Consider the following 12,415-nt stretch of genomic DNA (forward strand, 5'->3'; position numbering starts at 1 on the left):
TGCTCCCGTACCAGAGAGAAGGTGGCCACTTATGTGTTGTAACACTGGAGGTGCCCAGAAATGCTTGTTATCTTCCCATGTGACACCACCTGAAGAGACGGAGACAGGGCGGACTGATGCTTGTAGAGAGGCAGCTGCTATAACTTGATCAGCCTGGGAAACAAGGTTTAGAGACTCCATAGCCAGGGAGACCAGTGGCAGGTATAGCACTTTTGGCATCTGTGGGTAGCTGCACAGCACACACACATGATGAAAGACATCCTATTGTATTCTGAGTCAGGATGAAGCTTCTCTAAAACTCCTTAACTCACACTTTTTGTATCTATCAATTACTGTTACCTGGAGAAGTAAAGTTAATATTACAAAATGTATGACCTAAAATTTATCATAGAGTTTAAATAGCTAATAACAACTCAGACTAAACTTGTTTCCTTTCTAATATCTGTTTTTGTTTCTTAATCTAGCACATAGATTTTCCTGTACCTTGTCCGCTGAGATTGTTTGAAATGCTGGTAGTCCCTGAGCAGGAATTCCCTTTAGTTTGTGTTGGTGTCAGTAGAGGAAGAGACTTCAACCAGGTGGTGAAGTTTGAGACTGTCAACCCAAATTCTACCTCTTCATGGTTTACAGAAACAGGTTTGTGTGCTGTTGTAATTGCATTCAGAAATGGTCCTTGCTCTTGTAATATAGCTGAAGCACTAGAAAGGTAGTTTCCTCTGAGGAAACTAATGGCTAAACCATTAAGTCTAAGTGATAATTTTAAGTTCTCCATTTAAAGAGGTATCTGGTTGTACCTGCTTGCACATGCACTTTTTTTTATGTTTCTGCTTTTTGAACTGACTGGGTTTCTTGACATGTTGCATATAGCAGAGGATGGAGTTGTGGCTTCTTGCATTTCCATAAATCAGGCTGTACACAGCTGTTACGCGCTGTGCTGTTCTGTGCTCTAGCCTGGCACCATGATTTCTCTTTATTTAATAGATTTTAATCAAATTACACTCTGAGCATTTCAACATTGCTGGAGGTGTGGTTTGACTCTGCGATAAGCCAGTGTGGTTAGAAGTGGTGTTATAAGCCCCCTGCAGAGAGACAGCATATTTCTATTCTTCCGATGTTTATGGAAGGCGGAAGGGATTAGGACCACTGGTAGCAGGAAATGAAGTACCTGTCTGTCACCGGTCCTGGTGCTGTGTGTGAGGAGGCCACTATCTGAGCAACAGTAGAAATTCTCTAACGAAGGAAGCATGCTAAGAATTACTTTTTGAGAGTTGCAAGGTTTCCCCTAAACCTAGATGCAGTAGTGAGCTGACCCCAGTCATAGCTTGCAGATTTAGAAGCATAGAGCCCTTGTTGATCCATGATGAATTTACGCATAGCCCTGTGCTGGCATATATGTGTGTATGAGTCTAGCTGATGGTTATACTGTGGAATTCCCTAAGAGGTACAGTTTCCACTAGGAGGATGCCTGTTGCCTTTCTTGCTGCTGAAAAGTGGATCAAATTTGATCCAGTTTAAAGCATAGCTACAAAAACCAAAGTGATCAGTGGATGGTAAATTAATGCACTTAACTGCTTCAGAGTTAATGCATTTTATATGCAAACTCATACATCTGTTTACGTAACTTTGTGACTTAGTAGAGTCCATAGAAGTAGCAAGCTGAAGAGAAATTCTTTGACCCATGAAGTTTTGTCATTTTTCTCTCAGTATTGTCCTCATTAGTGTGTAAATAAAAGAATAATTATCACTTCCCAGTTCTTTTTTTTGTTTGTTTGTTTTTAATATGGAAGATTTAACATTGCATTGTGCCTTCCAAAAATACTACTTTAGCTTCCTTGAATCATTTTTATGTTCTCTGTGGCTGTGTTGTTGTTTTCTCCTATTTGTTTGACCACTCTAATTTGAACTCTTGTGGTTTGGGGTTTTTTTGTTTGTGTTTTTGTTTTCCTGTCCGCTGCTGACAGGAAAGTGATCATGCAGTGAAACAGATTTTTTCAGTGTTCTTTAAATGAGGGAAGTGTGTACCATATGGTCACAAATAACTTCCATTTCATTGTTTGACATTTGACTTTTTTTGTATGTGTCCGATAAAGATGTTTTACAAAAATTAGCTGGCAGAAACTTACTGCAGGGGGTTTCTCCCCTTGCCATGCTTCTGCTGTCAACTTCAGCCAGCGCCATGCATGTTTCCACATCACATAATGTGGTTGCACAGATGTTTATTTCTCCAGTCCTTTTGTCGCATGCTTTCATCGCGACTGTATCCACCTTTGGTTAAGATGATGCATTAGAAATTGGTTAAGATCATAAATGTATACCTTTGAAGACAAACAGCAAAAAATAAATGGAGGCACCATCTCAAGGAGCACATTTCTGCCATCATCCTTGAGGAGTTTTTTGCTTCTCAGCAGGACCATGGATTTTATTATTTAACTGAAAGCTGCTTTTGTGTTTTAGGTAACATGCTTTAATTTCTTATCTCTAACAGATTTAATGAGTTTCTCTTTTCTGTGTGAAAGAATGCCTACAGAATCACTGGCAGTAATACTGAATTAGTAAGAGCCGCTTTTTGTGAATTTTAATGTTATAACAAACAAATGGACCAAAATTATACATCTCTTGAGTTGATATGTCCACTAATCACTTGTGGGTCAGATTCTGCTGTTTGCTGTGATGGAGAATACTGCAGCTGTAACCCTGAAGAGATGAAGGTAACCCTTCTTTTAAGAGTTTGGACAAGGAAATAATCTCCTACTTCGGAGAAGAAAATAATCCCCTATTTTTGGAAGGTCTGAAAATAGCAGCAAGAATTAAGTACTAATAAAAACATCCATAGCAAGATTTAGAAATAAAGGCAGAATTAAAATTGAATGAAACAGCATTCAGGTTTAGTGTGGACGGTCTCATATGTCCGCCCTTTTCTGGCAACAGCACTATTAAGTGACACCAACAGAGAATAAAAGGAGAACAATGTACACATGAGTTTGCTTTTTGAACCATGGCTCATGGTTCAGGGTCAGGATGCTGGATTAAGTACCTACTTAAATATTACAGCTTCAGTTTTCCTGACACAGTCAACATGTTGGATAAGTGGACAGGCCTCTCTAAGGGAAGAGAAATGTCACTGGTAAGGTGATCATTTTAAGTAGATAAAAACGCACTAACCCATTAAATTGCCTCAATCTCTAGAACTTCCATTTCAAATTTCATGGTAGTTTATGCTACGAACTAACAGTGTCATTTTTTTATAGACACTACAGAGACAAGTGTTGTACATGTAACACAGCTGGAGAGAGATACCATTTTGGTGTGTTTGGATTGTAAGTTTTAGTATCAACTAAATATATACTTATGCATGTACTTGCATACTGTCTGTCTTCAAATTAGATCACATATTGAAGTTTAATTCTTGGTTGACGTATCATATTTATTGTCTAGGCTGCATAAAAATAGTGAATCTGCAAGGCAGGTTAAAATCCAGCCGCAAACTGTCATCGGAGCTCACATTTGACTTTCAGATTGAATCAATAGGTAAGTTGGATTCATTATTAATATTGAATATTGGGATAGTCTAGAGAGCTGGGCAGTCACCAGCCATATGATATTTAACAAGAGCAAGAGCCAGATTCTGCACCTGGGATGAGTTATCCTGTCGGGAGATTATGATCTGGTGGCAATTACAGAAACGTGGTGGGACAGTTCACATGACTGGAATGTGGTCATGGATGGCTATGCCCTTTTCAGGAAAGACAGGCCAGCCAGGCGTGGTGGTGGAGTTGCTCTCTATGTGAGAGAGCAACTGCAATGTACTAAATTCTGTACTAAATTCTGCCCACGAGCGGATGAGGAACGAGTTGAGAGTGTATGGGTCAGGATCAAGGGACAGGCTGGTAGGGGTGATACTGTTGTAGGTGTCTATTACAGGCCACCAGATCAGACTGAGGAAGTTGATGAGGCCTTCTATGCGCAGCTGAGAGTGGCCTCACAGTCACAGGCCCTGGTTGTTGTGGGTGATTTTAACTTCCCTGATGTTTGCTGGAAGGACCATTCAGCCAGCCAGCCACAGTCCAGGAGGTTCCTCCAGTGCATTGATGATAACTTCTTCATGCAGATGGTGGAGGAGCCGACCAGGAGAGGTGCACTGCTGGATCTCATCCTCACTAACAAAGAGGGTCTGGTCAAAGCAGTAAAGGTTGAGGGCTGCCTGGGTTGCAGTGACCACGAGATGGTGGAGTTCAGCATCTCGTGTGGCAGGAACAGAATAGCAAGTAGAATTGCAACCCTGGACTTTGGCAGGGCTAATTTCGGCTTTTTCAAGCAATTGCTGGGGGAAATCCCATGGGCAAGACTGCTTGAAGGAAAAGGGGCCCAAGAGAGCTGGATTGCATTCAGAGATTGCTTCTTCCATGCTCAGGATCAGAGCATCCCCACACGTAGGAAGTCCAGGAAGGGAGCCAGGAGACCTGCGTGGTTGAATAGGGATCTGTTGGGTATGCTCAAGCAGAAGAGGCGAGTTTACAGGTCATGGAAGCAGGGGCTGGCCACTTGGGAGGAATATAAGGCTGCTGTTAGAGGATGCAGGAGGGCAGCTAGGGTAGCCAAGGCCTCCTTAGAATTACAGCTGGCGAGAGGGGTCAAGGACAGCAAGAAGAACTTTTTCAAATACATAGCAGATAAAACTAGTACCAGAGGCAATGTAGGCCCACTGATGAATGAGGTGGGTGCCCTGGTGGCAGAAGACACAGAGAAGGCAGAATTGCTGAATGCCTTCTTTGTCTCTGTCTACTCCGCTGGAGGCTGTCCTGGGGAACCCTGTACCCCTGAGACCCCGGATGAAGCCAGGTTAATGGAGGAGTTTGCTTTAGTCGATGAGGACTGGGTTAGGGAACAATTAAGTAGTCTGGACGTCCATAAATCCATGGGTCCAGATGGGATGCATCCGCGGGTGCTGAGGGAGCTGGCTGAAGTCATTGCTAGACCGCTATCCATCATTTTTGCCAAGTCTTGGGAAACAGGAGAGGTGCCCAAGGATTGGAGGAAAGCAAATGTCACTCCAGTCTTTAAAAAGGGCAAGAAGGAGGACCCGGGTAATTATAGACCGGTCAGCCTCACCTCTGTCCCTGGGAAAGTAATGGAACAGCTTATCCTTGGTGCCATCTCAAGGCACATCAGGGATAAGAGGGTCATTAGGGGCAGTCAGCATGGCTTTACCAAGGGTAAGTCATGCTTGACCAACCTCATAGCCTTTTATGAGAATGTAACAAGGTGGATGGATGATGGCAGAGCGGTGGATGTGGTCTACCTTGACTTCAGTAAAGCCTTTGACACAGTCCCTCACAGCATCCTCACAGCTAAATTGAGGAGGTGTGGTCTCGACAATAGAGTAGTGAGGTGGGTTGCAAACTGGCTTAAAGAGAGAAGCCAGAGAGTGGTGGTCAATGGTGCAGAGTCCAGTTGGAGGCCAGTATCTAGTGGAGTGCCTCAGGGGTCAGTACTGGGGCCAATATTATTCAATATATTCATTAATGATTTAGACGAGAGAATTGAGTGTACCATCAGCAAGTTTGCTGATGACACTAAGCTGGGAGGAGTGGCTGACACGCCAGAAGGCTGTGCCGCCATCCAGCGGGACCTGGACAGGCTGGAGAGTTGGGCGGGGGATAATCTGATGGAATTTAACAAGGGAAAGTGTAGAGTCCTGCATCTGGGCAGGAACAATCCCAAGTTCCAGTATAGGTTGGGGCATGACCTATTAGAGAGCAGTGTAGGGGAAAGGGACCTGGGGGTCCTGGTGGACAACAGGATGACCATGAGCCAGCACTGTGCCCTTGTGGCCAAGAAGGCTAATGGCATCCTTGGGTGTATTACAAGGGGGATGGTCAGTAGATCGAGAGAGGTCCTCCTTCCCCTCTACTCCGCCCTGGTGAGACCCCGTCTGGAATATTGTGTCCAGTTCTGGGCCCCTCAGTTCAAGAAGGACAGTGAACTGCTGGAGAGGGTCCAGCGTAGGGCAACAAAGATGATTAAGGGAGTGGAGCATCTCCCTTATGAAGAAAGGCTGAGGGAGCTGGGGCTCTTTAGTTTGGAGAAGAGACTGAGGGGTGACCTTATTAATGTTTATAAATATATAAAGGGTGAGTGCCACGAGGACGGAGTCAGGCTCTTCTCAGTGGCAAACAATGATAGGACAAGGGGCAATGGGATCAAGCTGGAACACAAGAGGTTCCACTTAAATTTGAGAAAGAACTTCTTCTCAATGAGGGTAACAGAGCACTGGAACAGGCTACCCAGGGAGGTTGTGGAGTCTCCTTCCCTGGAGACATTCAAAGCCCGCCTGGACACATTCCTGTGCGACCTCACCTAGGCGTTCCTGCTCCAGCAGGGGGATTGGACTAGATGATCTTTTGAGGTCCCTTCCAATCCCAAACATACTGTGATACTGTGATACTGTGATACTGTGATACATATAAACTGGGTAACAAGAGACTGAAGAGTAGCCTCACGGAAAGAGATAATGGGGTTGGGGTTGATGGCAAGCTAAAGATGAGTCAGCAGTGTGCCCTGGCAGCCAAGAGGGCCAGTCGTGTCCTGGGGTGCATCAAGCACAGCATTGTCAGCCAGTTGAAGGAGGTGATTGTCCCACTTGACACCACACAGGTGCAGCCCCACCTCAAGTGCTTGTGTGCAGTTTTGGGTGCCTCATTGTAAGAAGGGCATCAAACTATTAGAGTGTGTCCAGAGGAGGGAGTGGGATTAAGATCGTGAAAGGTCTCAAGGACAAGACTTATGAGGAGCGGCTGAGGTCACTTGGTTTGTTCAGCTTGGAGAAGAGAAGGCTGAGGAGTACCCTTATTGTAGTCTACAACCTTCCTCAAGAGGGGCAGCAGGGGAGGAGGTACTGATTTCTCTGTGGTGACCACTGATAGGACATGAGGAAATTGGATGAAGCTGCGTCAGGGGAAGTTCAGATTGGACATTAAGAAAAGGTTCCTTACTCAGAGGGTGCTCAGTCACTGGAACAGGCTACCCATAGAAGTGGTTGTAGCACCAAGCCTGTCAGAGTTCAAGGAGCATCTTGACAATGCTTGGTCATATGATTTAGTTTTAGATAGTCCTGTGAGGAGCCGGGAGCTGGACTCTGATCCTTATGGGTCCCTCCTTCCAACTCTAGATAATTTACGATTCACTCATTTACTGTGACAGTCCAGAATTACACATGCAAACTATCAAGTCTTTGGCATTTGAAACACTATCTCATGCATTTAACTTTGTGTGAGAAGACTCAGTGAAAGGTTTAACCCACTGTGTAATGGGCTTCCCTTTGAGCAGTTGGAATGGAGTAATAACCCTGGAGTCTTCTCTGATAAAGCTGAATGTCTTGAGTATATGACAGCCTCTAAAGGAATATGTTAACCTACATAAACCCTGTGAAACCCTCATGGCTAGCTCAATCTACATGTGTGAACATGCAGTCCATTTTTATAAAGCAGCTTAAAGACTAAATCATGATATGTCACACTTTACATAAATTTTATTTTCTTGTGAAGAGTCTGGATAATTTAGATTTGTGAAACAAAGACAGAATACACTTATTTTAACAGTTCTCCAGTTACATACCTGGATTGCATCACATGCTTTTGAAAGAGGGATGAGGAAGGATGTGTGCACAGATGGAAGGTAGCACCAGAAGAGGAGGAACACTAGGAATAAAAATAAGGGGTTGGAGGGAATTGACTTCTGAGGAGAAGCTTTAAAGTTTCAGGTGCTTCAAACATGGTGTCCCACAGAGAAGGGGACAAAAAGTCATTGTCATGGAAAACATTACTTTTATGGCTGCTCTTGGTAAGGAAGAAGGAGTACATGCACTTGAAGCTGCTCACTGTGGGGCCTCTGCACATGCTGCAGTCTCCTCTCTGCTTGTCACAAACAGACTGCTAGTGTCCTGTTCTGACCTGGTTGTGTCTCCAAAGAACTCTGCTCTCTTTCCTGCATACCTGCCCAGAGTCAGTATGTTGGATGCAGGTGGGACAGATTCTTCCTGGTGACTTACACACTTGCCCTCTCTCTCTGAGGAAGGCCGTGGACCAATTTCCTTTCACAGGGTTCAAATGCAGGTGTCTGTCACCACCTTTGTGACACCGGGAAGGGTTGGGAAATAGACGACTCTGTAAATCTTTGCATTGCTGTTGCAGAAGCAATATTACCCAACAGTTGCTGGGAAAGTGAAGAATGTCACTGCAGTATCCCTGTAACTTTTCAGCTAAAATTCAATGTATACTTTCTGCTAGTATTAGAATGAGGAGGGGGTTCCTGTTTAAAGGAAAAGAGATGTTTAGGACTAGAGAGAAGGACCATTTTAGAACTTTTTTTGGTTGGGTGGGAATATTTTTAAACCCTGTTCATTAAACAAACAAACAAAAATATATAAATGTGGCTACTTTTGAGACAGGTTCAGTGATTCCTGAGACATTTTGCAGTCTGTATCTCATACATACAATAAAACAATACATACATGATATGATACAATAAAACATACATGCTCAGATTTCAAAATTGCAGTCATATACTTTTGACCTTAAAAGCATGAGTGGGCATTATGCCTCAAAACTGATTCCAATGTTCTTTGTTACCAGTCTGTCTACAAGACAGCGTGTTAGCGTTCTGGAAACACGGCATGCAAGGAAGGAGCTTTAGATCGAATGAGGTAAGTACTGTACTGCATTTCGTTTCAAATTCTAGCTTCTATTAGAAACCAAAGCGAGGATAAATCCATAGTTTTGTGGTCTGAAAGAGTAAAACATATCAGTAACTTCCTAGATTAGACCTGGAAGGTGGACTTGCGTTTTAAGTCTGTTTCATAAGCTACAAACTAATTAGTGAAGCTATACAAGAGGCCCTGTCAAGTCCAGCATGAGAAGCAGAAAACAACAAGAGACCAGGACATGATGCCACAGAAAATATCCAAGCCTAATTTTGGTAACGCTAATTTTCTTCACCTGCAGTTGCTTTGAAGAACAGTGTCAGTCCTTTAGCCTCTTGCGTGTGCATACCAAAATTTGGGGGTTGCCAGTGGTTGCACAATGCACTGCAGAGCTTAGGTTTTTTGTCACGGTGTCAAATGAGTTGCCTGTTTTTTAGTTTATTCCATGTTCCCTTGGTTTATGAGTACTTCAACAATTTTAGTGCCCAGCTTTCACAAGAAGTATTTTTCATTTTCAGGAGAAAAATGTCACATGGACCTGAAGGTTTTTTTCTAAAATTTCTATGTAGTCCCTTTTTTTCAGCCAGTTTGATGTGATCTTTAGACATTGTTAAACCATTATAAGTACCTTCCGAGCTCTTTTTTTTTTCTTGCTGCAAATATGCTTTGTGGGATTTTAATGAGTCTTTTAATCTGGTTATTAAAGAATGTTTACAAACTTCACCAGTTGTTTCATCAGCTGAGAAATTGAGGTCATTATGACTGACTGTATTTTAAGGTACATGTACAGTCACACCATACCAAGCTTAGATATTCCACATTGTTATACAACTACATTTATTTGCACAAAGCCACATCTGACCTAATCTGTATTGACAGTAAGGCTGCTCTTTGTGGGAAGCTAGACCAAAGACTAGAGTCAAACTCATTTCCAAGTCTGAATATGGTTCTTGTGGCATCTGTGCACGTTTGATCCCCAGGCACGATTGTCCTTGTCCCAAGAACTCATAATGGTGAACAGCAGCACCCTGCCGTTAGCACAGGCCAAGAGGATGAGATGACACTGCCAGGCACTTCTCCAGCTCCGGACTCCTGCTGGCAGCGTTCTGCAGGGCTCAGACGGTTCCTCCACCCATTGGCACTTGGTAGCTCTGGTCCAGTTGTTAGAGGACAGGACCTAAAGTGCTGCAGCACAAGTGGATGCTGTGATTTATTTATGTAAAGCACAAGAAATGCTGTCTTTGCTGTCTTCTTGCTTTGTTGTTGTCAAGCCAAAGCCAGTGCCTAAAGGAAGAACAAAAGGCAGAACTGAGTTGCTGTCAGGAAACAAGCCAACCCTAAACTTTTTATCTGTAGAACGTATCTAGGGTAAGCTCTTGGGCCTTCTCTCTCTTGGCTGTCCTTACTAGCCACAGCTATGATGAAGAAGAAGAAAAAACAAAAACCAGTCATTTTAATCTGTAATATGAAAAGTTTGCATTATGAGGCTCAAATCTCTACCATATTAATTACTTTTGAGGAATTCTATGCTATGTAATATGTAGGAAGCTGCTACATGGGACAAAAACCTGATCAACCTAACTTTGCAGTCTGTCTGTCTTTGAAGACATTATTAGTTCAGATTCCCTAATCTTGTATCAGTTGGTCTAATTTGGGAGGATTTGAGCTGCTTGCAAAGTTATTTTCTTCCACAACCGTGACCTTCCACAGTGGTTTGATTGAGTGGGAAGAATGAAACAGGGAACTGTGTGAATTCTGAGAAAGGAAGCTTGAAATTTGCACCAAGATTATGCAGACTCAGCCCCACAGCAAGCAGGAAGTCCTTTTCTTAACAAAGTGGGGAACTTTGTTGTGAATTAAAATTCTCTTGCAAGTTCTCTGTGGCATAAGTGAATTCACTAAGTCAGATAATGCTACTAGGATCTGGGAAGGAGTGAAGAATCTCTTCTCAAGAATGTGCTTCAGTTGATTAACATGATGTTTTCTTCAGTGCTTTGGTGTTCATGTGATCATAAAGATGTATCACAGAAGTACAATTCACCTGTGGTAAACAGAGTCTGAAATGTCAAAGTCCTGTTCTTTCTTTCCACAATGTACATGAGCATCACAAATTAGATTGTTTCTCTCTTAAGGTTTTCAGAATATGAAGCTCGTGTATCAATGCTGTGATTCAGAATTTCAACAAAATGTGTTGTATGTGTGATTTACTTGACTCATTTTTGATACCTACTCCAGAGTGAGACAAATTGCACTCTGCAGCTGCCTATTTCAGTCATGGCTGTACAGAGAGTTGCAGTAGTAGCCTGGATGCTGTGCAGTGCTGAGCATGGCTGTTGTGCTTGCAGTTGCTACCAGAGGAATTCACATAATGTGGCAGAAATTACATAAAACTTTGAGATCTCATTTGAAAGTGACAGTTGCATTAAATTCTCTAGCTGACTTAAATGAGAAGTAAATTGGTAACATAATCACTTATTTTCTCTTTTTGTCTAGATCACACAAGAAATTTCTGATAACACAAGGATATTCAGGCTTCTGGGATCTGACAGGTATGAAGAGAAGTGAACATGGCATGCTATGTGTGTTCCTCCTACCTTGTAAAAGTTCTTTTTGCTTGTTTCTTGTGATTACTTTTTTAGCCATATTACTCACTCCTTTGTGCACATCTGCCTTTCAGCCTTTCAAGTTTACTTCTCTTTCTTTAAAAAAAATAAATCTAAAAGTGTTTGTGGGCTTCCAGAAGTACTCAGCCATGCTAGCAAGCTCCTGCTTGGCTGCAATCACAATCTCCAGGAGTGTCTCCCTTTTTGTGCTGTAACTCTTTTGTTTAACTTGGTGAAATCTTTAATGTCAGATGCTGCGGTAGCTCATCAAGATCTACTTATTGAGACAAATGCAAAAAATACTTTAAAATGTAAATATCTCACTTTCACCCCCAGAAGGGAACTCTATCATTGTCCTCTCAACATGACAGCTTAGGATTTAACCTCCTCCAGCCTAGATCTGAAATGGGGTTTCATTTCCTGAAGATCACAGAATCATAAAACAGTCTGGGTTGGAAGGGACCTTCAAAGGTCATCTAGTCCAACCCCCCTGCAATGAGCAGGGACATTTTGGATTAAGAGGTCTATAGCCAAATTTTGTTGATACCAAAGGGATCTTGGTGCACCAAGGGGATCTAGATGCCAGCTGGCGCAGAGCTTTTGTAATGACCAAGTCTGTTGAACCCAATGGGACATGGACACCAAACTAGAAGAGTAAGAGCTCTTGGTAATTCCCAGCATAGCTGGGTTTTGGTGTCTGCTTTGCAGGACGTTAACACCGTGTCTGTCTGACCCGTCAGATACCAGCTTGCTGAATCAGTAACTGCTATTTCAGGAGTGTCATTGACTTCCTCAACTTTCTCTGCCCTGCTGTCGAACTTTGTACTTCTGTAACAGCCACAAAAACATCAGATATTGTATCTTCTGGGGAGTACGTGCTGACAACACAGTTTCATCAGTACTGTATTCCTATGAAGTGCAAGGACAGGCTTTAGTTTTTCTTCTGAGAATTGCCTCTGTCTTATGCCACTTGTAATAAACTCTCTCTCTTGTTGCATCTTAGAACTATCAGAAAAGCCTCTCATCAACCCAAGTTTTTCCACGTTTTCTGCTTCTCCAGGCTTGATACGCAGCCCATAACATCAACAGCAGTGAATGGTGCTGTGGCTATATT

The 12,415-nt window shown here is 42.9% G+C and overlaps 1 protein-coding gene across 15 annotated transcripts in view; it reads left to right on the forward strand.

Annotated features, from left to right (window-relative positions):
* The window catches only part of MAP4K3 (mitogen-activated protein kinase kinase kinase kinase 3), a 91,418-nt gene that overhangs the window by 75,989 nt on the left and 3,014 nt on the right, over positions 1-12,415 (forward strand). For 14 of the 15 annotated variants that reach the window (XM_065835002.2, XM_065835003.2, XM_065835004.2 and 11 more), the window contains 5 exons: positions 465-636; positions 3,249-3,317; positions 3,436-3,528; positions 8,631-8,701; positions 11,192-11,247. In XM_065835002.2, coding sequence (XP_065691074.2) covers positions 465-636; positions 3,249-3,317; positions 3,436-3,528; positions 8,631-8,701; positions 11,192-11,247 — 461 coding nt within the window. Of the gene's footprint in view, positions 1-464; positions 637-2,485; positions 3,318-3,435; positions 3,529-8,630; positions 8,702-11,191; positions 11,248-12,415 lie in introns of those variants that run through there. The other variant, XR_010651157.2, reaches the window with a different exon arrangement.

The sequence above is a fragment of the Patagioenas fasciata genome, chromosome 3 (genome assembly GCF_037038585.1).
Source record: "Patagioenas fasciata isolate bPatFas1 chromosome 3, bPatFas1.hap1, whole genome shotgun sequence".
In the NCBI taxonomy this organism is placed as follows: Eukaryota; Metazoa; Chordata; class Aves; order Columbiformes; family Columbidae; genus Patagioenas; species Patagioenas fasciata.